We start from the raw sequence: 26,786 nt of genomic DNA on the forward strand, positions 1-26,786 counted from the left end.
ACACAAAGCGGTATGTGCATGCACACATCGCTCTTTCCGAAGAGAAACATCTGGCGATTCGTCAAAGCAATAGATAGTTTTCACATGACGTCACAGAGTCGGGGATTCCCTGGTGGCGGCCATCTTGGAGGGCTAGCTTACTGTACGGGTCACTGAGCACACATTGTAGCGCGCGAGTTACATTTATATATTATTTACATTTATTTAAAGCTAGCAAATGGTGCAAACTTGTTGTATTCACGGCTGTCGTAATAGGTCAGATGATGAAGTCAAGCGGAGCTTTTATGGAATTCCCACTGTACGGGAGCACGAAGGCGAGCAAACAAAGAAACTCAGCATACAAAGGAGAAATCTATGGCTTGCGAGAATCAACCACAAGGATTATCAGCCTTCCAAACACAGCAAAGTCTGCCCGATCATTTTATAAGTGGCAAGTTGTTTAAATAAACAATCAGTTGTGTTTAAGTTTGTTTTTGGAAACCAAAACATCATGTGAACAATCTCTGGAGAATGCCTAACTGGAACCGCTGAGTGTACGTTTACATTGTAATGTACACTTAATATCGCTCGTTTGTCACGTTTCTATTTGAAACTTGTCACTTCACTCACGCAAGGGTCATTTTTGAAAAACATTTTAGGTCTATTATGTAGTCCTGAGCGGTGCGCAGCTTCCCGATTTAAACTGTTTTTTTCTCATCCTTATACTTCCTGTTTCATGGACTGTAACGGATTTGTTTATTTAGTAATTTTAATACAGAATTTACTTTGAAATTATAATCAGACACTCCAACGCCCCCCCTAAAAAAATAATAATAATAATCGGATCTGCGCGATTCAGGCGGCATCCGCCAAAAGGCGCGCTGTGAATATATAAAGTTGTATATATCAGACAGCCTTTAAAGTTTGATGAAGTCAGTTTCAGGCTTTGGAGCAGGCTTTGGCAGTTTCAGGCTTTGGCAGCCCTGCATAGTCACTTGAAAATGCATCTTTGTCCACTTCGTAGGGGTCAATTCCCCCAATCAAGGCCAGTTTGGCTGCATACCGTGAGATGTGTATCTATATACTTCTGTTTGCTTGATTTTGCCGACATTGATCTTTATTTTAGAAAACTGACTATATAACTTCATAAATTCGTCCGAGATAATGTAGCCAGTAGTGGCGATGGTCCGTTTTGTTTGCCCTCCAAGATGGCGGCTGGGGGGCGTTCCCCAGAATGCCGTGACGTCAGTGAAAACTATCTATATGTCGAGTGAGATGCTTCGGAAATCATGTGAATAAACTGATAAATTTGATATGTAACCCGAATATCGGCGTATTTTGGCAGTTGTCCGATCGGACAAGTAACCGAGACGATGAACTTGTCCGACATAAAGGATCACTTGTCCCGGATAAGCGGACAACCGTTAACGTCGAGCCCTGCAAACTGCACGATCGGGGAAGACGGGCCTTGGCCAGGGAGGTGAGCAGGAACCCGAGGGTCACTCTGACAGAGCTCCAGCATATTCTTGTAGAGATGGGAGAACCTTTCAGAAGATCAACCATCCAGGCAGCACTCCACAAATCAGGCCTTGATGGTAGAGTGGCCAGACAGAAGCCACTCCTTAGTAAAAGGCACATGATCGCCCGCTTGGAGTTTGCCAAAAGGCCCCTAGAGGAGTCTCAAACCATGGGAAACAAGAATCTCTGGTCTGATGAAACCAAAATTGAACTTTCTGGCCTGAATACCAAGCGTCACATCTGGAGGAAACCAAGCACCACTCACCACCTGGCTAATGTCATCCCTACAGTGAAGCATGGTGGTGGCAGCATCATGACGTGGGGATGTTTTTCAGCAGCGGGAATGGGGCGACTAGTCCTGATAGAGGGAAAGATGAATGCAGCCAAGTACACAGAGACCCTTGAAGAAAACCTGCTCCAGAGCGCTCTGGACCTCAGACTGGGGCGAAGGTTTACCTTCCAACATGACAACGACCTGAAGCACACAGCCAAGAGAACAAAGGAGTGGCTTCAGAGAAAGTCTGTGAATGTCCTTGAGTGGCCCAGCCAGAGCCCAGACCTGAATCCAATTGAACGCCTGTGGAAGGAGCTGAAAATTGGCTGTGTACCGATGCTCCCCATCCAGCCTGACGGAGCTTGCAAGGATATGCCAAGAGGAATGGGCAAAAATGTCCAGAAACAAGTGTGCCAAGCTCATAGCTTCTTTCCCAAGATACCTTGAAGCTGTAATTGCTGCCAAAGGTGTATCAACCAAATATTAGGGTAAGGGCGTGTACAGATACATAACCCCTAAATAACCCATTTGTCACAGTAAAACTGGATATTTTCTAAAAACCTGCTTTCATTGTATCTTTATGGGCTACTTTGTGTAGAATTTGACAAATTAACTCAATCTATTGTACAATAAGTCCGTAACGTAAAGTGTGGAGAAGGTGAAAGGGGTGTGCAAACTTTCCAGCTTGACTGTACATCACGTTACAAAACATAAGACAAGCCATAACTTACAGTCTTGCCAGCCACTCCCTCTCAGCTTCCTCATCCATGTTCATTGGCTCTTCCTCTGCATAATCAGAGTCTTCATATTCCTCCTCATCTCCAACAACATCATCATACATCTGAACATCTTCGTTCTCCTCCTCATCTGGTGGAATTTCAGTCTACAGGGGTTTAAAAAAAAATAAGCCTATTAGATTCACGAAACTGCTATCACCACACAATACTGACATGATTAGGCATGTAATCATATATCGTGTTACGATAGATCATGATACAAATTTATGACCTTTGAATCAGTGTAAAAAAAAAAAAAAAAAAAAGACTGCGTAAAGTTTTTCCTAGCTGTAATTGCATTGTTTAGACAGCAGAGGGTGTTGTGTACAATACAAGAATGCACATGACTTCACTGTAGGTGGAAGTTACACAGCTTTAAAGCTATACGGCTTTTCGATTTCATAAAAGCAGTGAAATTTTAGTTCCCTCTGAAATTTGGTCATTGTGATGTGTTTATTTCTGGAACATCTCACAAAAAAAAAAATCCAGAGTAAATAATGTGCATGAAATCGCTTGTTTCGCGCAGTCAAGCAGACAGAGGAAGTCCGTGCACGCATGCACAGGTTTACCTCCTTTTGGGTTTTACGGCAGCTGGCATCCACAGTGTTGCATTACAGGTTTACCTTTGAGCGTGCACTGACAGTTCCAGCATTCTGTCGCTAAACGAACAGCTGATCACACACACCAAGGTGCTCGCTGACCGCCGATATTTATTAGTTTGGTCCTGCGTTTCCTTTCCTTCGTATATAACATAACGTCTTTTCTCCTCGCTTTCTGTTACTGTAGTCGGCCTTTCACGTTTCATTCGCACTCACGTCCTTCATTTTTCTCTCCTGTTTGAAATTTGTATCCCACGATGCTGTGCACAAACAGGGAAAGCCCACCACGTCATGCATGACGCGGTATCTTGAACTGGGTCACGGTGAAGCAGGAAAACATAGCGGAGAATTTAGGGCCACATGGCTCTAAATTCATTCATTGTTCTATTGGGGGGAAAAAATAAATAAAATTGGAAGTCTGCGATTCAAATTCAGTAGCTTTCAGTCCACTAAACAAAATAACTGGGTGTCAGAAAAAAATTATTTTCATGACCTAGACTTAAAATCTGAAAGGCAGTCTACCTTTAATGCCAAAAGCTAAAGAAAAGAGAAGCAGTTGGAGGTAGTACAAAATGTTCATAAAAGTTTAAGGCCTATTTGTTATTAAGTTTAGGTTATTTAAAAATAATGTATTATTCCTCTTAATAAAAAAGTTATATATTTTAGTTAATATAGACTATATTTTACTCCAACCTTTACAAAATTATTTTTGGTTATAAAGAAAATGAAACAGAAGTTTTTTTTTTTTATTTAACAAAAGGAATATTTATGCTGATACAGAATAGGAACATAAATTGGTTTTTGGAAATAAGATTCCCCCCCCAAAAAAAATCATGGGACAAATCATTGTGAATCGGGTAAATTGTTGTGTCTAAATGTGAAAGTGGGCTCCAGGCATCTCTCAGGTCTGTGAAGCCATGTCAAAGCGTCAGTTGCAGTTCCCATTTTGACCACTAGGTGCACTAACACTATGGCTTGGTCCTGGAGGAGTTGCGTTCTCCTGCTTGAACACACCCATGTCACCTAAGGGAGGGCTGTCAAGTAGCTGATTGTTAGTGTGCTGGGAGCAGGGAAAGCACCACCTTGTGCAGGACCATGGTTGGGAACCCATGCACCATCTCGAAAGGTGAGCAAAATCAATACAACATCAGCTTTTATACATACACATCTGTGAAAAATCAACATCTTTAAAATCATAGGTCACTCAAGAGGTCACTTTTATTTCAACGGAATTAAAATCAAACAAAGCCATTGGTCCATGCTTCAATCGCCGATCACATCAAGCACCCTCATGTGTCCCCTGCACTTTTTAATTCAAAATAAAACTAAAATTTATCCATTTTAAAAGCTGTAATACTGCTCAGAAAAGGCTTCCCTGGGCACGGCCATCTGCACCGAAACCAGATATCTGCTTGTGACGTAGCTTACTAGTATTTTCTGATCGCTTCCAGTTTAAGAAATGCCGTATACAGGCTGCAATACAGACACACTGTTTACTGCAGTAACACACAACCACCAAATCAGAAGTTTTCTATAATTTTTTTTTCCTTTCTGTGCAAACATGGAAAAATGTGCCTGAACAAGGAGATTCAATCCTATTGTCAGGGATGAGAATGAAAAATATTTAAAAAGTCTGAAAAAAACCAGGGCGGGGCCCATGGCCCAGGGGGGCGGGGCCCATGGGCTAATGATTTTTGGCTATTTATTTTCTCCCTTATTAGACAGGCAGGGATATTATTATTAGACAGGCAAGGATATTATTATTATTATTATTATTATTATTATTATTATTAGACAGGGATATTATTATTATTATTAGACAGGGATATTATTATTATTATTATTATTATTAGACAGGGATATTATTATTAGACAGGGATATTATTATTATTATTATTATTATTATTAGACAGGGATATTATTATTAGACAGGGATATTATTATTATTATTATTATGACAGGGATATTATTATTATTATTATTATTATTAGACAGGGATATTATTATTATTATTATTAGACAGGGATATTATTATTAGACAGGGATATTATTATTATTATTAGACAGGGATATTATTATTATTAGACAGGGATATTATTATTATTATTAGACAGGGATATTATTATTATTAGACAGGGATATTATTATTATTAGACAGGGATATTATTATTATTATTATTATTATTAGACAGGGAGATTATTATTATTATTAGACAGGGATATTATTAGACAGGGATATTATTATTAGACAGGGAGATTATTATTATTATTATTATTATTATTATTAGACAGGGATATTATTATTATTAGACAGGGATATTATTATTATTAGACAGGGATATTATTATTATTATTAGACAGGGATATTATTAGACAGGGATATTATTATTAGACAGGGAGATTATTATTATTATTATTATTATTAGACAGGGATATTATTATTAGACAGGGATATTATTATTATTAGACAGGGATATTATTATTATTATTAGACAGGGATATTATTATTATTATTAGACGGATATTATTATTATTAGACAGGGATATTATTAGACAGGGATATTATTAGACAGGGATATTATTATTATTAGACGGATATTATTATTATTAGACAGGGATATTATTAGATAGGGATATTATTAGACAGGGATATTATTATTATTAGATAGGGATATTCTTTTGTGTAATCTGAGCTGAAGTGGGTTTTGTACTTTGGTTTTTGGCGCGCGCTCTCTCTCTGCCATGCCGATCCTGTAGGCTGCACTGACTCAGCTGAAAACTCCGGTCCTCGAGAAAAGAGATAAAAGCCCGCCCACACTGAAAGCTGATTGGCTTATTTTGCTGAGTAACCCAATCAGGATGCTCTTTGTCTGGCATGCGCTACATGAACAAGCACACAGTCTCCCTCGCGCGCGCACATTCTAAGATGCGTGATGCAGACCTTAATGTTGCGTGCGCATGCTCAAAAACGATCATTTTGGTCTGAAAAAGTCGGAAATCCACCGATCGGCGGAAAATTCTCATCCCTGTATTGTATATGTTAGGACTAGGGGAGGCAAAACCAAAACCATGACAGTGATACTAGCGATACCGATTGCGATAATGGACACGGGGCAATGCAAGTCAGCCTGTTGAAGAGTGGGGTCAGTGGAAAAAACGTCAGCCAATGGCCTGAGAAGGAACGTAAAGGCTGTGCCGAGTGGGCCGATATCTTAGACAGTAAAATGGACGACAGCTCTCCATGATTTACAACTCGTGCTTTCTGTCTGCAGCAGGTCACCTTGTGCGTCACATTTATAGAAGACTTGCAACCACGTGATCAAAATGTGCTACGTCATGAGTGTCTGCCATGATGGTGCAGGGCTCGAAATTCGTGGTGGTCTGGTTGCCAAGGCAACTTAATTTGTCATTTGGCGGGTAATTCCTGTCACTAGCCAGCCCGGCTGGCTAGTTGGAAAAAAAAAAGTATATGAAGCGAAGATTCAGACACACCGTCAACTTAAGCCGCCACATATTAAGCGTGTGCCGTGTCTGTGTTAATCGATGTGTTTATCGGCAGGACGGAAAATACCAAAGAATTCTGAATCATATCGTGTACAAGTCAGGCTGTCGGTTTTTTCACTACTGTGCATGCATATAATGCATCTCGTTGAATATCGTGGTAATCACGTGTAGTATTGGACCAGGTGGGTGGAGCACAGAAGCACGGCAGGCCAGAACTGAGTTCTCAATTAACTATTTATTGGTAGCTTTTCAGCCTTTTATCATTTCCCAGCCCCGCACACACACGTGTTCTGGTTGGGGAGAGAGAGCTCCCTTTCTCTGCTCTCCTTTTAAAGGGCGCAGTCACTGGGGAAGACACACAAACACAGGTTAATCCCCATCAGGTGCAAGGATTCCACCACTTACCTTCCCTGATTCTGCCCTCCATTCACGGACCGCTGCTTGGCCACGCCCCCGCTGCCACATCACGTTATCAAATTAAATAGATGTGGCCACATTATCGCCCCATTTAAACACATGTTTACATCTACATCTGCCAAAGCTACGTTGCGATGTGGAATTTTCTGAAAGGCGTACAGAAACCGCCAGAGACGGGGACAAAGCGACCTCGGTCTGAAGAGGAGAAAAAGGCCGCCGATAAAGCGTACAAGAAGGAGAACCGACAAAGGACTTCTAAGCAAATGTGGGAGCAGGGTAGGCCTTGGCTGCGATACGATTTTTATGGAATAATTAATTTTTCTTCAAGTTGATTCCTAGTCAATATGAAGCTCCTAATGCTTTCTCTCTCATAAATGGTTAAATACAGAAAACATGTTGGACATATTTCGGGTGCTATAGTCATAGTAAGTGTATTTGTTTTCAATACTCATACACCAAGTTGCCAAGTTTTCCAATATATTATTATTTGTTGATATTATATGATGGTGCTCTGTGTTCTCATTTATGTATTTAACAACAGTATCAAAATACTCGGGTCTTGAAATAAATGCACATTAGTCATGAACAATGGTAACTACTCTCTTGTGTTATTTTTGACAGAAGTAAAATTCATACATGAACAAATTTTGGCTAGTTGATTTTCTGTTTGGCTAGTTACTGTGGAAGGTAACTAGTCTGGCTGGCTGGCGAAAAAAAAAAAAAAAAATTAATTTCTAGGCCTGTGGTGGATATACAAAGCAACTAGGATGGCAGCCACTGAAAGCGTGTCTGTAAACAATGCTGAATTCTCGCTATTACCACGATTTGAACGATCGAGCGAAGATTCGATACAAAGACAAGATAGATGTGTGGTTTTGACCCGTATTATTTCAAAAAAAAGTCAGACTTTTCTGAAGATAAGACGCTTCTACTGACCATCGAGTACCCAGGTATTGCGTTCTATCTGGTTTGGCTGCCGAAGAATCGAGTCCGACCTTGGACGAAACCTAGCCCGTTTTCTGAGTGGGTGCCCAGTCTGGATTGTTTCTATCGTATAATTTTGCTGGCGCTCCTAGAAGCGAAATGTTAATACACGTGTTAAAATTATACCAACGACCGAGTGAACCACGACAAGAGAACGCTCATTTTATAGCAAAATTCTAGCAACACGAAATAAAATTCTTCCATGATGATATCGAGAAAGCTTTTGAATCTCACCCGAGATAAAATGATTGCTGCAAACGTGAGCGGTTTTGGTTTTAGCCTCTGTTAGATCAGCCCTGCCGACGTTGTTCAGCCGTGCTCGTCTCGTCTCCTCTCCGTACTAAGCCTCAGATTCCTCGCCCGCTTTCCGAATCACGGATGGAATTCTAAAAAATCAGAACGTGCCACGGTCACGAGTCCGGTTGTGACTGCAACCATACACAGCACAAGGATATGGCAGCGCTAAAAGAACGCTTAAAGCAGTGGAAAAAACAAAAGCACCTGTGACTGTTTTGGATGGAATGTCGCTTGACCCCACGTTTGTATCTCCACCAACATGGCCGACATCCGGGTTTCTATTTTGCCTTGACGTCACTTGCAAGTCAAGGATACATTTTATGACTTAAGAAACTACACGGTAGTACACCAAATACTTTAGCAGGTCATGAATCCTACTGTTGGTGCTAAAGGCGGCAACTGGACTTGCTTGAAATTCTTGAAGATGTTTCATCTCTCATCCGAAAGGCTGCTTCAGTTGTGCCTGACTAGTAAGGAGATCCAGGTATTTATCCTCTAGTGGACCAAAAGCAACCCTAAAGCCTCGGTCACAACTGGCTGTACGTGCTTCTATGGCCGGTCTACGTGCAAAAAACGCAAGAAACGCATGGAGGGCGTGCGTGTGACGTGCTGATTTTCGAGCCGCAGAGGTTCTTTGTCATGTCAAACAAACTCTACGGGCGCTTACGTTTTTTTTTTTCAGGTTGCAAGACAAACTTACGGCCAATGTGCGTCTTTCTCCATGAACCAAAAAAAAAAAAAGCAGCGACTTGGGAAACGCAAAAAATAAATAAATAAATAAATAGATAAAAATATCACACGGCCAAAAAATCGTACGTCTGGTTGTGACCTAGGCTTAAGGAGGGTCGTTGACCCTTTCAGTCATCCTGTAGGTATTACGTCTTCCAAGAAAGTCCATGATGTCTCTGAGGGCAACTGAAGCCTAATACCCTGTCCACACTAGGGATTTTGTACCGATACGAAACTACTTTCGTACCGCAATACCTGTCCACACTAGCAACTATACCGGTACTGTAGCAGTATAACCGTATCGGTACGAAATCCACAAATGTATGGGTTTCGTACCGGTACAGTAGCGCTTCGCTGTAGTGTGGACAGATGAAGCGGTTCTGTATCGATACAAATATAATGCGCATGCGCAAAGTCTCACACACCTCAATCGATGTCTTCGCTGAATAAAATAGTGAAAAACGGAGATTCGTTTGTTTCTTTCTCAACTGCCTCGCGCGTTTTATACGATTCGACTGAATAAATGACCACCAGAAACACAGACTGTACATTGACAACAAAAAGCACACACACACGTTGTTTCATCCGCCATATTCTCGGAAGGAAGTTACTCGGTAACCATGGAAACATTTCGCGCACGCACATTTCAACTACCGTGAAAGAAAACCGCAAACATTTCTCGCTAGTGTGGACAGATGCACTAAACTGTACCGCTATACTTTGTATCGATACAGTTATACCACTTTCGTACCGGTACAAGTGTGAACACAGCATAAATGTGCCTAGAGGATCCTAAAGTTTTGCCAGATACGATTTTTTTTTTCTAGAAAGGTACATTTGATAATATTTCACAAGAAACCCTTCTGCTTGTAAATTACTTCATATTTACATATAATGACTTATGCAACAAACAATTCTCTGATATCCTATGACTCGACCCAAAACATGACCAAATCCCCCAACTTTCCATGTTTGGAATGGACTTGAAATTTCCATGATATTCCAGAAATTCCATGACCCGTGAGAACCCTGATGCATCAATCAACAGCCCAAAGGCTTACAAGTGATAAAACCTAGAGCCTGTGCGCGTGTAATATTTTATATATTCAAGCAACTTTTGCATAAAGTCAGCTGTGCATTTTCAGTTTCACTGTCAATACAAAAAGCTTCCATTGAACACACAATCCGGCTCAGCGTAACGTTGGTCCAGATCCAAAACCACACCGTCATAGCAATAAGCTTAAAGGGGAACTGAAGGCAAATTTATCAGCAAAATTCTCCCATTTTATTAAATATCGGAATGCATTTCTGACAGCTATTTTGTCGCTGCTATAGCAAGTTATGAGTGTTTGAAATATACTATGTAATACATCAGTCCATACGTCAAAGCAATGGCCGTAAACGAGATGCATTGAGACTAGGGATGTTAACCGATGACCGTTTGACCGGTGGTTGACCGAATCAACGTCAACCGGTTAATTTTTTTTGGTTGTCGGTTAAAAAATATAAAAATCAATCGTTTTGAAGCTGCCGATATTGGAGCGGACAGCTGACAAATCAGAAACACCCATTCAGTCATGTCCCGCCCCAGTTAAAGACAGCTGACAAATCAGAAACACCCATTCAGTCATGTCCCGCCCAGCTGCCACTCGGTGAAAGAAAAGTGTAGACACCGGCTTTTTAGCTTACATATTACAATTTTTTATTTTTTTTTTAATTATTAGAAGGCACATGGAGTTTAGTCCTGCCTTGGCCAGCGCATTCTGAAAGTATGTTTCGGTCTGTAGCCAACAATGCATGTTATTGCAGATCAGATCTCTCCACACAAACTAAAGGCGCAGATGCCGACTTTTTTTTTTTAATCGCGCAGATCCGTTTTTTTTGGGGGGGGGGGGGGGGGGGGGGGACGCGTTGGAGTGTCCGATTGTAATTTCAAGGTGGATTCTGTATTAAAATTACTAAATAGGCAGGTGCCGTTGCAGTCCATGAGGCATGGGGGGTGTGAAAGGAGGGCAGTGGATCGGGGGGCTGCGCGCGTTTGCGCGGAAGCTGCGCAATCAGTAGATCAGAATGTGCACATTAAATTTTGCGCGGGCGCGCGGCTTTCTGATTTGCTGTTTTCTTGTCGTGCTTGTACTTCCTGTGTTTCGTGGACTGTGGTGGCATTTGCTTATATGCAGAATTTGCTTTGATGAAGTTGTGGTCGGACGCTCCAACGCCCCCCCTTGGGAAAGGAAGGTCGGATCTGCGCGATTCAGCCGTTGAGAGGGCGGCATCCGCCAAAAGGCGCGCCGTTTGCATCCCTGTAATAATTCCAATTCTAGAATTTTAAACTCATAGGTTAACCGACTTTAACCGGCTAATGAGGCTCGGTGGTCGGTCAAGATTTTTTTTAGTTTTCGCCATCCCTAATCGAGACCTGTGCGAGACATCGTAGGACGGAAGTAAAACGTACAGCGGAAATCAGAGTGACCGACATCTCCCAACATTGTCAAAAGACACGCGCGCCCTCCTTCGAATGCTGACAATCAAGCTGGAAGTTGTTTGTTTTGACAGCAATCAGGAACGTTTGAAAAAAAGTAGACAGTAATCGTCATTTAAACTCATTTTTGTGCAATACTTCGTTTGGAAAACAGTTTTCAAAATGGCAGCACTGACACTTGGCTGACACTTCATGTTTTGTAGTCTCGCACAAGTCTTGTGAAGATCGCACGGATAAGCGACGCCTACCGTGGACCAAACGAACTAAATTCAACACGGCTAAAAACCGAACAGGCTGCTAAGTATAATATTCAATGCAAGTCATGATATAAAGGCTACTAAAACCGAAAACGTAATTGAATAACACGTTAAGAAATGAAGCAAGTTTAAAAACGACTCCAGTTCTCCTTTAACATCACAGGTATTTAGCAGACGCTCTTATCCAGAGTGACATACAACATACCCGGAGCAGTTGGGGATGAGGTGCCTTGCACAAGGGCACTTCAGCCATTCCCGCTGGTCCAGGAAATCAAACCAGTGACCTTTTGGTCTTCAACCTGCTTCTCTAACCATTAGGCCATAACGTCCCCATAACTTTATACTTCTAACTGAACAAAAACACTGTTGCCCCTTTTCCACCAAAGCAGTTCCAGGGCTGGTTCGGGGCCAGTGCTTAGTTTGGAACCGGGTTTTCTGTTTCCACTGACAAAGAACTGGCTCTGGGGCCAGAAAAACCCGTTCCAGGCTAGCACCAACTCTCTGCTGGGCCAGAGGAAAGAACCGCTTACGTCAGCGGGGGGGCGGAGTTGTTAAGACCAACAACAATAGCAAGACCGCGAAAGATGGCCATTTTTAAGCGACGAGAAGCCGCAGCTGTACAAACGCTTAGGCCCTGTTTACATTATTTCGAATCGGCGGATCATCAGATTAACGTTTTTAAAACGATTCGCGTGTACACACAATTTCTGTGCCCGCAACAAAACCGTTCCCCGTGCACACAGCAACGCCAATACACGGATACGCTAATCACATGACTAATTAGACGGCACGTCACATGATCCCAGTGCATATCGGGCATGCGCAAGTCACTCACCACTTGCAAGTGGAAGGATGCCATTGTAAAAAATGAAGTATGCCAGTCTGTTATCGGCGGTACTGGTACTACAGTGACGCCTTTTTTACACCGTGTATGGCCTTCGTGTTTATGCTAGAAGGATCTAACAGTGTTCGGTACACTCTTCACCTCGCAGAACGGCCGTTTTTTGCGATTACAACAAGACTATTTAGTGCTACGGTAACCAACACACTTCCTGTATTGCTCATTCACATGACCAACGTGGCATGACCAACGCCAGCGAATCAGGAAGGTGGATGTCACAGTGACGTTGTCCAATGACGACGTCAGCTAGAGCTCAGCACTGCGTATCCTCGGTCCTCAATGTTTACACAGCACCGGATCAGATACGTACTGGGTTGAATACGTGGGCCCTGGCGGATTCAAACTGTTCCGCCTGTGGAGTCGTTTTCCGGCGCTTTAATGTGCACGGACAGTGCATCTGCGACGAAAACGATACGGATACGGTCTAATGTAAACACCACCTTAGTCATCCATTATTATTATTATTATTATTATTATTATTGTTGTTGCTGCTGCTTCTTCCATGTTGTTTTTGCTTTGATATTCGCACCAAGGTTTACGCAAACATAGCGACGTAACTGACGTATACAGCAACGTAATGACATGGCTTCCCTTAGCACCGCAAGCTATGGAAAAGCAAACTGGTTCTCAGCTGGCTCGCAAGTTGAACGAGCTGTGAACCAGCACCAGCCCTGAACCAGCCCTGGAACTGATCTGGTGGAAAAGAGGCATTTGTAGGTCATAAGCATCACCTATGTTATATGCTCAGTCTGGGATTTAGAGATCTTATGCATTTGACAGATCGCATTACAGTTATAGAAGAATTTCCACAACAGCAGCTTCAAAAAAAAAAAAAGGATACAAATAATTTCATTGGTTAACAAGTCACATCATACCGTTTCAATATTTTCTACTGGGCAATACATCTCACGCTTCTCATTTTGTATCAACCGAGAAAATTTTCCAGTATGAATGGTCAATTCAGGAAGAATCAAAAACACACAAGTAGTGGTACATCATGAACACAGTATTCAGAGCGTATGATCCAGGATTCAAAACGACTGGAGTCAAATCAGGTTAAAGGGTGATACAAGCTGCAGGTGCAAACAAACAACACTCATGGTCTTGGCCAGTTTGCCACACCACAGGATTTAAAAAGAAAATGCATATTGCAGCTTGTAACAATCCCCAATTCAGAATAACTTGATAAAATATATTACTAGGGCTGTAACGATATGCGTATCGAAATCGCGATACGCAGAGCCACAATCCGTATCGCGATACAAGAAGGCAGAATCGCGGTACACCCTTTCAAACTTCTCCTCAGCCCAAAAACAGAGGCGCTTCCAAACTTCAATTTATGAATACTTTACTTTTTATTTAAATTACATTTTAAACTTACTTAAATTACTTTTATTTTTTTATATCTATTAGTAAGTCGTTTTTTTCGCCGACCTGCGACAATCTTCTGCGAGTCACGCAACGTCCACACTCACCACTGGCAGAGCATTCATTTCTTTTAAGCAGTCGCCATTCTGGTTGCGACGCGGGGAGCGAATCTGTAAACAAGCAGCTCATTGGCTGGCTAGATGTGCCACAAGCCAATCACAATCACTTGACCGGAAAGGTGTTGCCAGATTGGGCAGGTTTAGGTGCTTTTGGCTGGTTTTGAACATATTTTGGGGTGGAAAATGTTAGCAATATCTGGCAACACTGAAGGCATGTCTGCTTGGGCGGAAGCCTTCTGCGGCAGTTACATTTTGACACGCGAGCAATGTTTCACCATAAAAATTCCGTAATTTCCATCCGTTTTCCGCGATCACAGAAAATCATTGGCCCTATGAGAGTGAGACAGTGAGAGAGCCACCCCCCAAAAAAATCTTAACGGATTTACACGATTTGGAAAAATGACTTTTTCAGAACCGAAAAAACCAGAGCTTCCGGTTCAACAGTATTATTTTGAGAAATAAAACAATCTTTGGATATACATTTGTTCATTTTTGCATACATATCAGGGTTCTCGCCAGCGCTTTATATGGTTGCGGCCCGCTACGCTAAAATTTCAGACCGCAACGGTAATTTCCCCCCGCTACGCTAAATTTTTAATATAGCGTAACGGTTGTTTTCAGTTGTTCATCACCATCGCCAAAAGTTTTTTTTTTCCTGCGCACTTGAGCAGTTTTCAAGGTGTCAAAATCAGCCTACGTTTGTTAGGAAACCCATGCCTGGAAATCAGTTCCGAGAGAGAGAGAGAGAGAGAGAGAGAGAGAGAGAGAGAGAGAGAGATCCTGGCGATAACTTTCTCTTGAGCTGGACTTCGGTGAATGACAATGGATGACGGACCCCCTCGCAAAAAAAGAGACATTCGCTCTTTCTTCACAGTTAGAAATGTAAGTGCACCACTTCTACAGGTTTTCCATCACGCTTGAAAACTTAACCCAAAGCCCTTTGATGAATGAAAACGTCTACTTTGTAAGCAGGTTTAGCAATATGACAGGGCGCACGTATCGGATGATTAGCGCTAATTTACTGGATCCCACTGTGGCTAACATTAACACACTGGTAATCTGCCTGCATGCCATCCATCGTTATATTTCTATAAGGAGACAGGCACAAGAGAGGTTGGAGGAGATGAAGGAAAGGACATAGGAGGCAGAGGAAAGGAGGTAGCAGATAAACGGGCAGAGGATGGAGGTAGGCCTAGTGGGGGAGAGCCCGCTGTTGGAGATAGAGGAGGAGATGGAGGAAGACGAGCAGAGGCTGGAAATTCACAGGTGAGAATGAGGTTAATGATATGATTTTAGTCATGGGATTCAGCTCCAATGTGCCAAACGTGATCGCCCTTGTGGCTTTAAATCAGAGAATTAACAGTGGTTACAATCAAAGTTACTCCCGTGGTGTTAACAGAAGACGGCGAACCAAAACAGGAGAAAATCGGGCATCGACCCGTTGTGGAAACAAGAATTTCCCTGGATGGAAGTGTCGTCGGATGGAACCGGTATGTTAAAGTTTATTTTATAAACCTTTGAAGGGTACTTTAAAAAGTGATAGGTGGGCCTTATAAGGTAGCCTACAACATGTTACTAGATAAAATCGATTGGACAAGGGTTGACGATTGTATGATGAAATCACATGCTTACCTGTCATGTGTTGTGTGGTTCAAACACGCGACGGCTAGAGTACAAGCCTACTGGAAAAACAGCACTGTGCATATCAAACGTAACTCGCATGCATTGATCAACCTTGACCCATGAAGTTCGTATAGGGTGGTCTCTAGGCTATACCTAGCGTTCCCCCTAGTGGCATAGATCGGTAAGGTCACCCATAAGGTGTTAAACAAACACATTGGATCACACCGCATTGTTTACCCATTCATATGCCTTAAGGCTTTGTACCAGACAAAAAAAAAAAAAAAAACCTATGAAATGCCATATTTGGGAATAGATATTCTCAGTTTATAAAAACATCAATATTTCAGTCTCTGAAGCACATAATAGCATAACATAAATTAAATTTTAAAGCTAAGACCCTCATCTTGCACTTGAACATTCTTGAACGTTCAGCTCTAACATACCAACATTTTGAATAATACTTCCCTTTGTTGTTAGGGATGTTTTGCACCTACTGCCAAGAACATCCCCCACCAAAATTGCAAATTTTGCAAAAATGCAATTTATCCCCTCCAGGAACGTCAAATATGGCCAATTTTGGGCATGATTTTTCAAAATCTCCGCACCATCCCCCCGCTCGGTCGCTACGCTCCCTCGCCATAACCCATTACGCTAAAAAAAAAATCCTGGTGAGAACCCTGCATATTACTCATTCTCTGCAGTGGTCTGAATTATTTGTTATTAAATAGTTAATGTAAGTAAATGTTAATAAGTCAAATTTACTACTTTAAAAAAAACATTTTAAAAAAAATCGTGGGCGTATCGAATCGTGGGTCAAAAATCGCGATACGAATCGAATCGTGAGTTGGGTGTATCGTTACAGCCCTATATATTACGTCAGCATACAAAACACTGCAGAATGAACAACCGCTTAGTGTCCCAGTACTGGTCATGCTTCCAACATTCACCGTGCTTTATGTATTACTTACTTATAGACAAAAGACATGCACATTCAGTTAAAAAAACGTAAAAGCACTTTCGTGGACAATTTTATTCCGTGAATCACCCGCGGGGAGCGGCCATCGCCGGCCAGAAGTGGTGTCCAGTCGTCGATTCCAGGTTATTGGGTGCGAGTAAACGAGCAACGTTCTGTGGGTCAAGACTCCCAGTCAAGTAACTTCAGAACACGTTGAATAAATATAGATCTGATACTTGTAATAGATATGATAATTAAGTGCTATAAAATAAATATTTCATGGCATTATGTGCAAGTAGATTTGGTTGTACTTTGGGATCGAGAGCTTCACTGGTGAAGCTCGACAGGTTTAGAATGAGTAGGTCATGTATTGAGATAAATATCTTCGCAAGTTTATCATACAAGCATGATAAACATATGGCCCTTTTCCACTACCCTTTTTCAGCTCACTTCAGCCCGACATGGCTCGCGTTTCGACTACCAAAAACCAGCACGACTCAGCTCGCTTCAGCCCTGCTTAGCCCCTAAAACTCGCACCGTTTTGGAGTGGGGCTGAAGCGAGCCAAACCGTGCCGAGTGAGGCTGGGGGCGTGAGCAGGCACTCCCCTGTGCACTGATTGGTGAGGAGGAGTGTCCTCACATGCCCACACACGCCCCACGAGCGCGCTGGGATCTGTTAACACCGCAAACCCGGAAGAAGAATAATTACGAATTACGAGAATTTCTGAAGCCTTATGCGCCTCGCCTCATCTATACGCTCTTGCCAGTATCTGTCCGCGTTGTCGGTGACAACAAGCCACAGCACCAAGACCAGCAACACTAACGACTCCATGTCCTCCATGTTTATTGTTTACTATTCGGGTCGTGAGACTACCGCTTAAAAGCTCACTGAATCAGTGACATACAGAGCATCGTGGACGAGTTCGCGGAGCGCAAGGTTCGTCGTATGCCCTTCAAATAATGCGCGCAGTAGGCTATTGATGTTTTATTATGAGCCATGTACAGTATGTCGCCGAATGTTTTTTTGTTTCTGAGTTACATGTTCGTTTGAAGGACTTAATGTACAAAATAACACAGTTGCACCCCGTAGTGTTGAAATTGGTAAACACAGTGCATTCAGTGAGGTTTGCACCGCCGTCCTTTTATTTCTGACTCTTCCTGTCACCGTTGCAACCTCTGAGCGCTCATTCGTATGCCCTTCAAATAATGTGCGCGGTATAGGCTATTGATGTTTTATTATGAGCCATGTACAGTATCCTAATGTTTTTTGTTTCTGAGTTACATGTTCGTTTGAAGGACTTGATGTACTAAATAACATAGTTGCACCCGGTAGTGTTGAAATTGGTAAACACCGCAGTTGCGGACATTTTGTAGCCTAAAATGATGTTATGATAAGCTTTAATAAAGGGCCCGGTCATTTGCCCCGCCCCCGGCCCAGCTCTGACTTGTTCCGCCACTGTCACTGATGTCACTGTTTGCGCTGCTTAACGACATCACGTGACGTCCACCCACTTTCGCTAACTCCACCCAATGTGTCCACCCACTTCCAGCCAGCACGGTTCAACGCGGTTGTAGTCGAAATGCAACTCCAACAGCCCCGCTCAGCTCGACTCGGCACGGCACGGCTCAGCCGCGTTTGTAGTGGAAAAGCGGCAATACTGACAAACTTTACACTTTCCTATGTGCCCACTGCCAAATATAGTTTTTAAATGACCTAAATTACATGAAACATAAAACTTGTCGCCTTCCTCAGTCACACCGGACTCGGCGTGCTGAAAACCCACTTCCGCATTCATAAAAGACTGTTCACATGGTAACAGCATGATAATCTTTCACCATCAGTTTCCACTGGTTTCTCTTCCGCCAAGATTTACATCATCTTAAATAGTACTTTCATAAACTACCATTATTGAATTTTTGTATTGTTTACAGTATTTACATTTCAAATAACTACAGGAACACTTCCTTTCATTTGTAACTTAATTTCACTTATTTTAACTCCTGTTTATTGCACTTAACAGAATCAAAATGACTCCTAACATTGTGACGCAACATTTGCCAGGGCTGCACCGCTGGCAAAGCACCGCTGCGGGCGCAAAGACACCATGCAGCACCACAACTTAGTAGTCATGCTGGTGTATTGATGGAAGTTGAGGGTTTTCAGGCGCTGCGCGGTGTCTTTGCGCCTGCAGCGGTGCTTTGCCTGTGCTGTGGCCGAAAATAGTTCCAGATATAAATTGGTCTAGTAAATCCCTTCATGTTAATTTGCATTGATATGTGTACTCGATGTGAATGTACAGGTCATGAGAAATAATTATAAAAAATCTTCAGTTATTTGATTCACTTCTGCAACGACAATGCTAGCTGGACACGCCGGATTACAGCGACTACGCTAAGCTAAAGCTAACCGGGGCGTTTCTAGATCAGGACAATGGCTGGGTCGGCTACAAAACGCTTTGGCTCACTCATCCAACTCTAGGGACTGCAGGGACTGACTCAATTTCACCTGGGGGTGGCGTACTCCTTTAAGGCTCAATTGCAGCTTCAGAAGTCACTAGAGTGCACCAAAAAAAGATTAAAATTTACCCCTCCCCGAAATACTGAGGGCATTTCCCACATTAGTCAATACAACCCCGATTCCAAAAAAGTTGGGACAAAGTACAAATTGTAAATAAAAACGGAATGCAATAATTTACAAATCTCAAAAACTGATATTGTATTCACAGTAGAATATAGACAACATATCAAATGTCGAAAGTGAGACATTTTGAAATTTCATGCCAAATATTGGCTCATTTGAAATTTCATGACAGCAACACATCTCAAAAAAGTTGGGACAGGGGCAATAAGAGGCTGGAAAAGTTAAAGGTACAAAAAAGGAACAGCTGGAGGACCAAATTGCAACTCATTAGGTCAATTGGCAATAGGTCATTAACATGACTGGGTATAAAAAGAGCATCTTGGAGTGGCAGCGGCTCTCAGAAGTAAAGATGGGAAGAGGATCACCAATCCCCCTAATTCTGCACCGACAAATAGTGGAGCAATATCAGAAAGGAGTTAAACAGTGTAAAATTGCAAAGAGTTTGAACATATCATCATCTACAGTGCATAATATCATCAAAAGATTCAGAGAATCTGGAAGAATCTCTGTGCGTAAGGGTCAAGGCCGGAAAACCATACTGGGTGCCCGTGATCTTCGGGCCCTTAGACGGCACTGCATCACATACAGGCATGCTTCTGTATTGGAAATCACAAAATGGGCTCAGGAATATTTCCAGAGAACATTATCTGTGAACACAATTCACCGTGCCATTCGCCGTTGCCAGCTAAAACTCTATAGTTCAAAGAAGAAGCCGTATCTAAACATGATCCAGAAGCGCAGATGTCTTCTCTGGGCCAAGGCTCATTTAAAATGGACTGTGGCAAAGTGGAAAACTGTTCTGTGGTCAGACGAATCAACATTTGAAGTTCTTTATGGAAATCAGGGACGCCGTGTCATTCGGACTAAAGAGGAGAAGGACGACCCAAGTTATTATCAGCGCTCAGTTCAGAAGCCTGCATCTCTGATGGTATGGGGTTGCATTAGTGTGTGTGGCATGGGCAGCTTACACATCTGGAAAGACACCATCAATGCTGACAGGTATATCCAGGTTCTAGAGCAACATATGCTCCCATCCAGACGACGTCTCTTTCAGGGAAGACCTTGCATTTTCCAACATGACAATGCCAAACCACACACTGCATCAATTACAGCATCATGGCTGTGTAGAAGAAGGGTCCGGGTACTGAACTGGCCAGCCTGCAGTCCAGATCTTTCACCCATAGAAAACATTTGGCGCATCATAAAACGGAAGATACGACAAAAAAGACCTAAGACAGTTGAGCAACTAGAATTCTGCATTAGACAAGAATGGGTTAACATTCCTATCCCTAAACTTGAGCAACTTGTCTCCTCAGTCCCCAGACGTTTACAGACTGTTGTAAAGAGAAAAGGGGATGTCTCACAGTGGGAAACATGGCCTTGTTCCAACTTTTTTGAGATGTGGTGTTGTCATGAAATTTAAAATCACCTAATTTTTCTCTTTAAATGATACATTTTCTCAGTTTAAACATTTGATATGTCATCTATGTTCTATTCTGAATAAAATATAGAATTTTGAAACTTCCACATCATCGCATTCCATTTTTATTTACAATTTGTATTTTGTCCCAACTTTTTTGGAATCGGGGTTGTACAAAGTACCTACATCTTTCAGGTTTTTTTTTTAATTTGTCCCTGAAATCACTCCCTACTCACTGCACTCAAATTATCCCACAATGCATCACGAAAAGTAGCATACAACCGATGGTCACCAACCAAGCAATTGAGGTTTTTCACCTGACGTCACAGGGTCACGTGACGCCCCGGTGTCCGCCATTTTAAAGGTCAAGCTACATACTAACGCTGCAGACAGAGAGGGAGAACCAGCTTGAAAAAAAAAACGTGTTACAGTTGCGTGAATGTGTCATGCACCGAAAATAAGAGATTTACAAGCCAGGAACGCCTCATGATGCAATACGCAAGAAAAGTAAGAAGACTTACTGCCATTTTACTTTGTACTTGAGTAAAGTGAATAAATAAATGGTCTGTGGAAAATACATTTAATCCTGGGAACTGCGTGCACAGGAGTTTTTGTGTTTACTCCCCCCTGGCTGGCTACTTATTTGTCATGGCTGGCTAGTATGAGCCTTAGTGGAAAGCCCTGGGAATGCGGAAATGTCAAGTCCGATTTTAGATTTACGAACCCGAAAAAAATGTCGAAAAACCAATGTAAAAAAAATTTAAAAAATTCACCCGCACAAACGGCACTCACCCGGCCGGTGGACCGGAAACAGAACATTTTTTAATAATGGCCCCATTTACTGGCCAGTTTCACGGTCAATAAAAGCCCAAAGTCGATCAGTTTCAGTGCCCTATATAGTGAGAGAGTTCACATACAGAGAGGATTTAGTGATTTTGTTCACTCTTGCCCCTTTTCCACCTAAGCAGTTCCAGGGCTGGTTCGGGGCCGGTGCTTAGCTTGGAACTGGGTTTTCTGTTTCCACTGACAAAGAACTGGCTCTGGGGCCAGAAAAACCGGTTCCAGGCTAGCACCAACTCTCTGCTGGGCCAGAGGAAAGAACCGCTTATGTCAAGTTTGTCAAATATGCTACACATGCTTGACATACAGCACAGATGAAATTTCAGTCCTCTCTGACCCACAGTGCAAACAGGCAATGCAATAAAAAAAAAAAAAATAGAATAATTGAAAAACAAACAATATAAACAGTATAAACACTAGATAAGAACTAGACATAGACTAAACACTCACAGACAATATAAACAGTATAAAACACTCTAGATAAGAACTAGACATAGACTAAACACTCATATATACATACGAGTGTTTAGTCTACGTCTAGTTCTTATCTAGCGTTTTATACTGTTTATATTGTCAGTGGGTGGCACGGTGGTGTAGTGGTTAGCGCTGTCGCCTCACAGCAAGAAGGTCCGGGTTCGAGCCCCGTGGCCAGCGAGGGCCTTTCTGTGTGGAGTTTGCATGTTCTCCCCGTGTCCGCGTGGGTTTCCTCCGGGTGCTCCGGTTTCCCCCACAGTCCAAAGACATGCAGGTTAGGTTAACTGGTGACTCTAAGGCTACGTTTACACTAGACCGTATCTGTCTCGTTTTCTTCGCGGACGCACTGTCCGTTTACATTAACCCCCCTGAAAAAGCGGGGAAACGGGAATCCGCCAGCGTCCACGTATTCAATCTAGATCGTATCAGCTCCGGTGCTGTGTAAACATTCAGAATACGCGAATACGCTGTGCTGAGAGTCTAGCTGGCGTCTCATTGGACAACGTCACTGTGACATCCACCTTCCTGATTCGCTGGCGTTGGTCATGTGACGCGACTGCTGAAAAACGGCGCGGACTTCCGCCTTGTATCACCTTTCATTAAAGAGTATAAAAGTATGAAAATACTGCAAATACTGATGCAAATACTGCCCATTGTGTAGTTATGATTGTCTTTAGGCTTGCCATCCTTCCACTTGCAAGTAATAAGTGATATGCGCTGGGATCACACACACAGCGGCTCAGTCCCGAATCGTGGCTTGTTCACTTCACTCGCGCGCTCTGTGAGCTGCGCAGGGCTGGAGTGCGCACCCTCCAGAGGGCACTCGCTGTTCAGGGCGGAGTGATTTGGAGCGCAGGATGCCTGCGGAGCCGAGCGTATCCGCGTATTGGTGTTGCTGTGTGCACGGCTAACGGTTTTAGTGTCAACGCGAATCGTTTTAAGAACGTTAATCTGATGATCCGCTGATTCGACGTAATGTAAACGTAGCCTAAATTGACCGTAGGTGTGAATGTGAATGGTTGTCTATGTGTCAGCCCTGTGATGACCTGGCGACTTGTCCAGGGTGTACCCCGCCTTTCGCCCGTAGTCAGCTGGGATAGGCTCCAGCTTGCCTGCGACCCTGTAGAACAGGATAAAGCGGCTACAGATAATGAGATGAGATTGTCTGGGGGGGGGGGGGGGGGAGTTGTTAAGACCAACAACAATAGCAAGACCACGAAAGGTCGCCATTTTTAAATAAGCGACGAGATATCATGGATGCAGTAAAGCAGCAGTCATCCATTATTGTTGTTAATTCTTCTTCTCCGTGTTGTTGTTGCTTCGATGTTCGCGCCAAGGTTTATGCAAACGCAATGACGTAACTGACGTATACAGCGACGTAATGACGTGGCTCCCCTTAGCACCCCGAGCTACGAAAAAGTAAACTGGTTCTCAGCTGGCTCGCAAGTTGAACGAGTTGTGAACCAGCCCTGGAACTGATCTGGTGGAAAAGGGGTATCTGTAGACCGAACACGACTTTTATTATTTGACTTAATTAAAAAAAAAAAAAGTCCTAAACCTTTCTGCAACTTCTTGGACTTTAAATCATTTTTGCTTGGCAGAGTTTAAGTTGAGTGTTTCCACGACAGTACAAGTATGTTTTTTTTAAAGAGACTTTAAAACAAAAAAAGATTTTGCTCTTACTTCGCGCTCTTTATCTTCCTCTGACTGCTGTTTGACTTTATCATGACCTAATTTCAGTGTTGGAGCCCAGTCTATGTCGTCGTCGTTGAAAAGACCACTAGGACACCCTGTCAAAGAAAGCGAGTTTTCAAAATGGCGGCCATCGAGTGAAGAGTAAACAAAGAAGCAGCTGGGGACTTTAGCGCTTCCGGGCTAAAAAGAAGTACCGCAAAATAACGACACAGAGCAGGAAAAACACTGAGGACAGAGCTGAGAGGGAAACACACACCTTTCACGAAGTGATCACTGCAAACTCGAGCGTGCTTCGACTCGGCTCCCTTCGACTGCACTGACAGGTTCGAAAGCCACCTTTCTCGACGTCTTTTTGTGAAATCCTGTGTTCGTTCACCCTTTTTTATCAGTTCACGAGGAACCCTGAAGAAACTTTTATCAGTTTCACGGTTTGATCGATTCGAACAACCTAAAACAACGCAAGCGTAAGGCATTTTTCATCCGACCAAAACACTTCCTGTCCAAACGCTTTAGTAGACCACCAGCTAAAGTTTTAAATAACTAACAAGCCGGATATGACGTCACGCCAAGCCTAAAGAGTTGTCATTCAAATCTCGGATTCTCTCGCGGGATTTGGCCTCAGCTCATGAAGAGTTTCACAGTTTGATCAATTCGAACAACCTAAAACACAAACGTAAGGCATTTTTCATCCGACCAAAACACATTTTCTGTCCAAAAGCTTTACTAGCCCACCAGCTAAAAAGTTTTAAATGACTAACAAGCCGGATATGACGTCACGCCAAGCCTAAAGAGTAAGAACATCCCAATCTCGGATTCTCTCGCGGGATTTGGCCTCAGCTCATGAAGAGTTTCACGGTTTGATCGATTCGAACAACCTAAAACACAAACGTAAGGCATTTTTCATCCGACCAAAACACCTTCTCTGTCCAAACTCTTTAGTAACCCACCAGCTAAAGTTTTAAATAACTAACAAGCCGGATATGACGTCACGCCAAGCCTAAAGAGTAAGAACATCCCAATCTCGGATTCTCTCGCGGGATTTGGCCTCAGCTCATGAAAAGTTTCACGGTTTGATCGATTCGAACAACCTAAAACACAAACGTAAGGCATTTTTCATCCGACCAAGACACCTTCTCTGTCCAAACACTTTAGTAGCCCACCAGCTAAAGTTTTAAATAACTATGACGTCACGCCAAGCCTAAACTATAATCATACTACCTACGAGAAGAATAAGAACATCCCAATCTCGGATTCTCTCGCGGGATTTGGCCTCAGCGCGCGAGATCTGAACCTTAGACAGAGATGCGCCAGGAAAGTTGTATTTTAAAAGAAAACAAAAACAATCTGGATATAGATATGAATACTAAATATTTATATGTCAGTATAAAGAAGGAGTTTGTCTGACTTTAAGAAATTAAAATTTAAAAAAAAAAAAAAAAACACCTCACCACCACTTCGATGGGGTCTGAAAGCTCCTCGCTGGGCTCCAGCGGTGAGGTCCAGTCTCTCGAGCCCAGTATCCCTCCCTCCAGAGGGGGCATGATCGGGATGGCGTCCGGTCTGATGCCGGTCGGGGTGATGTGCTCGGGGAGAAAGTGATCCTCGCAGATCCTGTGCTCGGCGGAAATTCGCCCCGAGTCCCGCAGCGCCGCCAGCCACACGCTAACGCGGCCCTGATCCGTAGGGAAGCTGAAAAAGCGTTTCCGAGGCCTGTTGCGCATTTCCCCCGACTTCAGGTCGCTCTGGTTCTGGCATCCCCGCACCACACACTTCACCATGTTGACCGCGCCGAAAACTGCCCACAGCTCTCTTTTCTACATTAGCTAATACCAGTGTTTGTTTACACACGTTGAATTACAAAACACGCACGTCCATACAACCGGAAGGGGTTTGCCTCAGACACGTGACTCAAAATTAACCAATCAGAAGAGCAAATAGAGATTTGCGTCTTCTTTACGTGTGTTCTTTAGACAGAATTTCGCCACCTTGTGGACCGGAGAGCAACGTGACATTAAAGCAGATGCACAAAACCTTTACAACATTTCTGAGTGGATAGTATGTCCATCCTTGACTCTTGTATGCTGCATCTCATCTCATTATCTCTAGCCGCTTTATCCTGTTCTACAGGGTCTCAGACAAGCTGGAGCATAGACATATAAACATAGACGCCGCATTGAGCTGGTGGCCCGTTGCTGGGATACGTCAGAGTGTCCGCCATATTGGATGTGGCAAATCTTCCCCGTAAACCAATGCAAGTAAATGGACTGAACTTCATAAAGCCTCTTTCTACAATAAAATTTAACTCGATGCCTTTTATTCACCCATTAAGACACACACGTATATATTTGGGAAACAAACAGGCATCAAAACAACACGTATAACTTTTAATGTGATGGTTATAAATAGTGTGCGAAATACCCGTCAGTATTCCATGGGATAACTATAACTAATCAGGGTTCGTAATGTGTTAGAGTTGAGATGAGACGTTTGAGCAAACAGACTGGTCGCTCATATGTTCATACACGCAGCATCATCATGCATTAAAACCCTAAATGCCAGCAATATTTTTTTGGGGGGAAAGAGATGGTCTCTTCCTCTCGTTGACCTGTTCATCCAGTAACCTCATTCACAGAAGAGTCCGCATTGCAATAATTAATATTGGCTAACGGTATCCAGACATCTATAAATGCCCAATACTCGTCATAGTAGCCTATATTTATTTTCTATACAAACCTCGGAGCGAGGCAACAGTCATGCCAGTTTACGTTTATTACAGTCTTATGTATTTATTAATACAATCTTCTGACAGGGGCGGCACGGTGGTGTAGTGGTTAGCGCTGTCGCCTCGCAGCAAGAAGGTCCTGGGTTCGAGCCCCAGGGCTGGCGAGGGCCTTTCTGTGTGGAGTTTGCATGTTCTCCCCGTGTCCACGTGGG

At 42.9% G+C, this 26,786-nt stretch overlaps 1 protein-coding gene across 2 annotated transcripts in view; it reads right to left on the reverse strand.

Moving 5' to 3' along the window:
• The window catches only part of e2f6 (E2F transcription factor 6), a 40,307-nt gene extending 14,564 nt beyond the window's left edge, over positions 1 to 25,743 (reverse strand). The window contains exons 1-3 of one of the 2 annotated variants that reach the window (XM_060917850.1): positions 24,109 to 24,381; positions 23,841 to 23,947; positions 2,503 to 2,654 (exon numbers count right to left, since the gene is read on the reverse strand). In XM_060917850.1, the coding sequence (XP_060773833.1) occupies positions 2,503 to 2,654; positions 23,841 to 23,947; positions 24,109 to 24,325 (476 nt within the window). In that variant the 5' untranslated portion in view covers positions 24,326 to 24,381. Of the gene's footprint in view, positions 1 to 2,502; positions 2,655 to 23,840; positions 23,948 to 24,108; positions 24,382 to 25,300 lie in introns of those variants that run through there. The other variant, XM_060917849.1, reaches the window with a different exon arrangement.
• Between the last annotated feature and the right edge of the window lie 1,043 nt (positions 25,744 to 26,786).

The sequence above is a fragment of the Neoarius graeffei genome, chromosome 3 (genome assembly GCF_027579695.1).
Source record: "Neoarius graeffei isolate fNeoGra1 chromosome 3, fNeoGra1.pri, whole genome shotgun sequence".
NCBI lineage: Eukaryota > Metazoa > Chordata > Actinopteri > Siluriformes > Ariidae > Neoarius > Neoarius graeffei.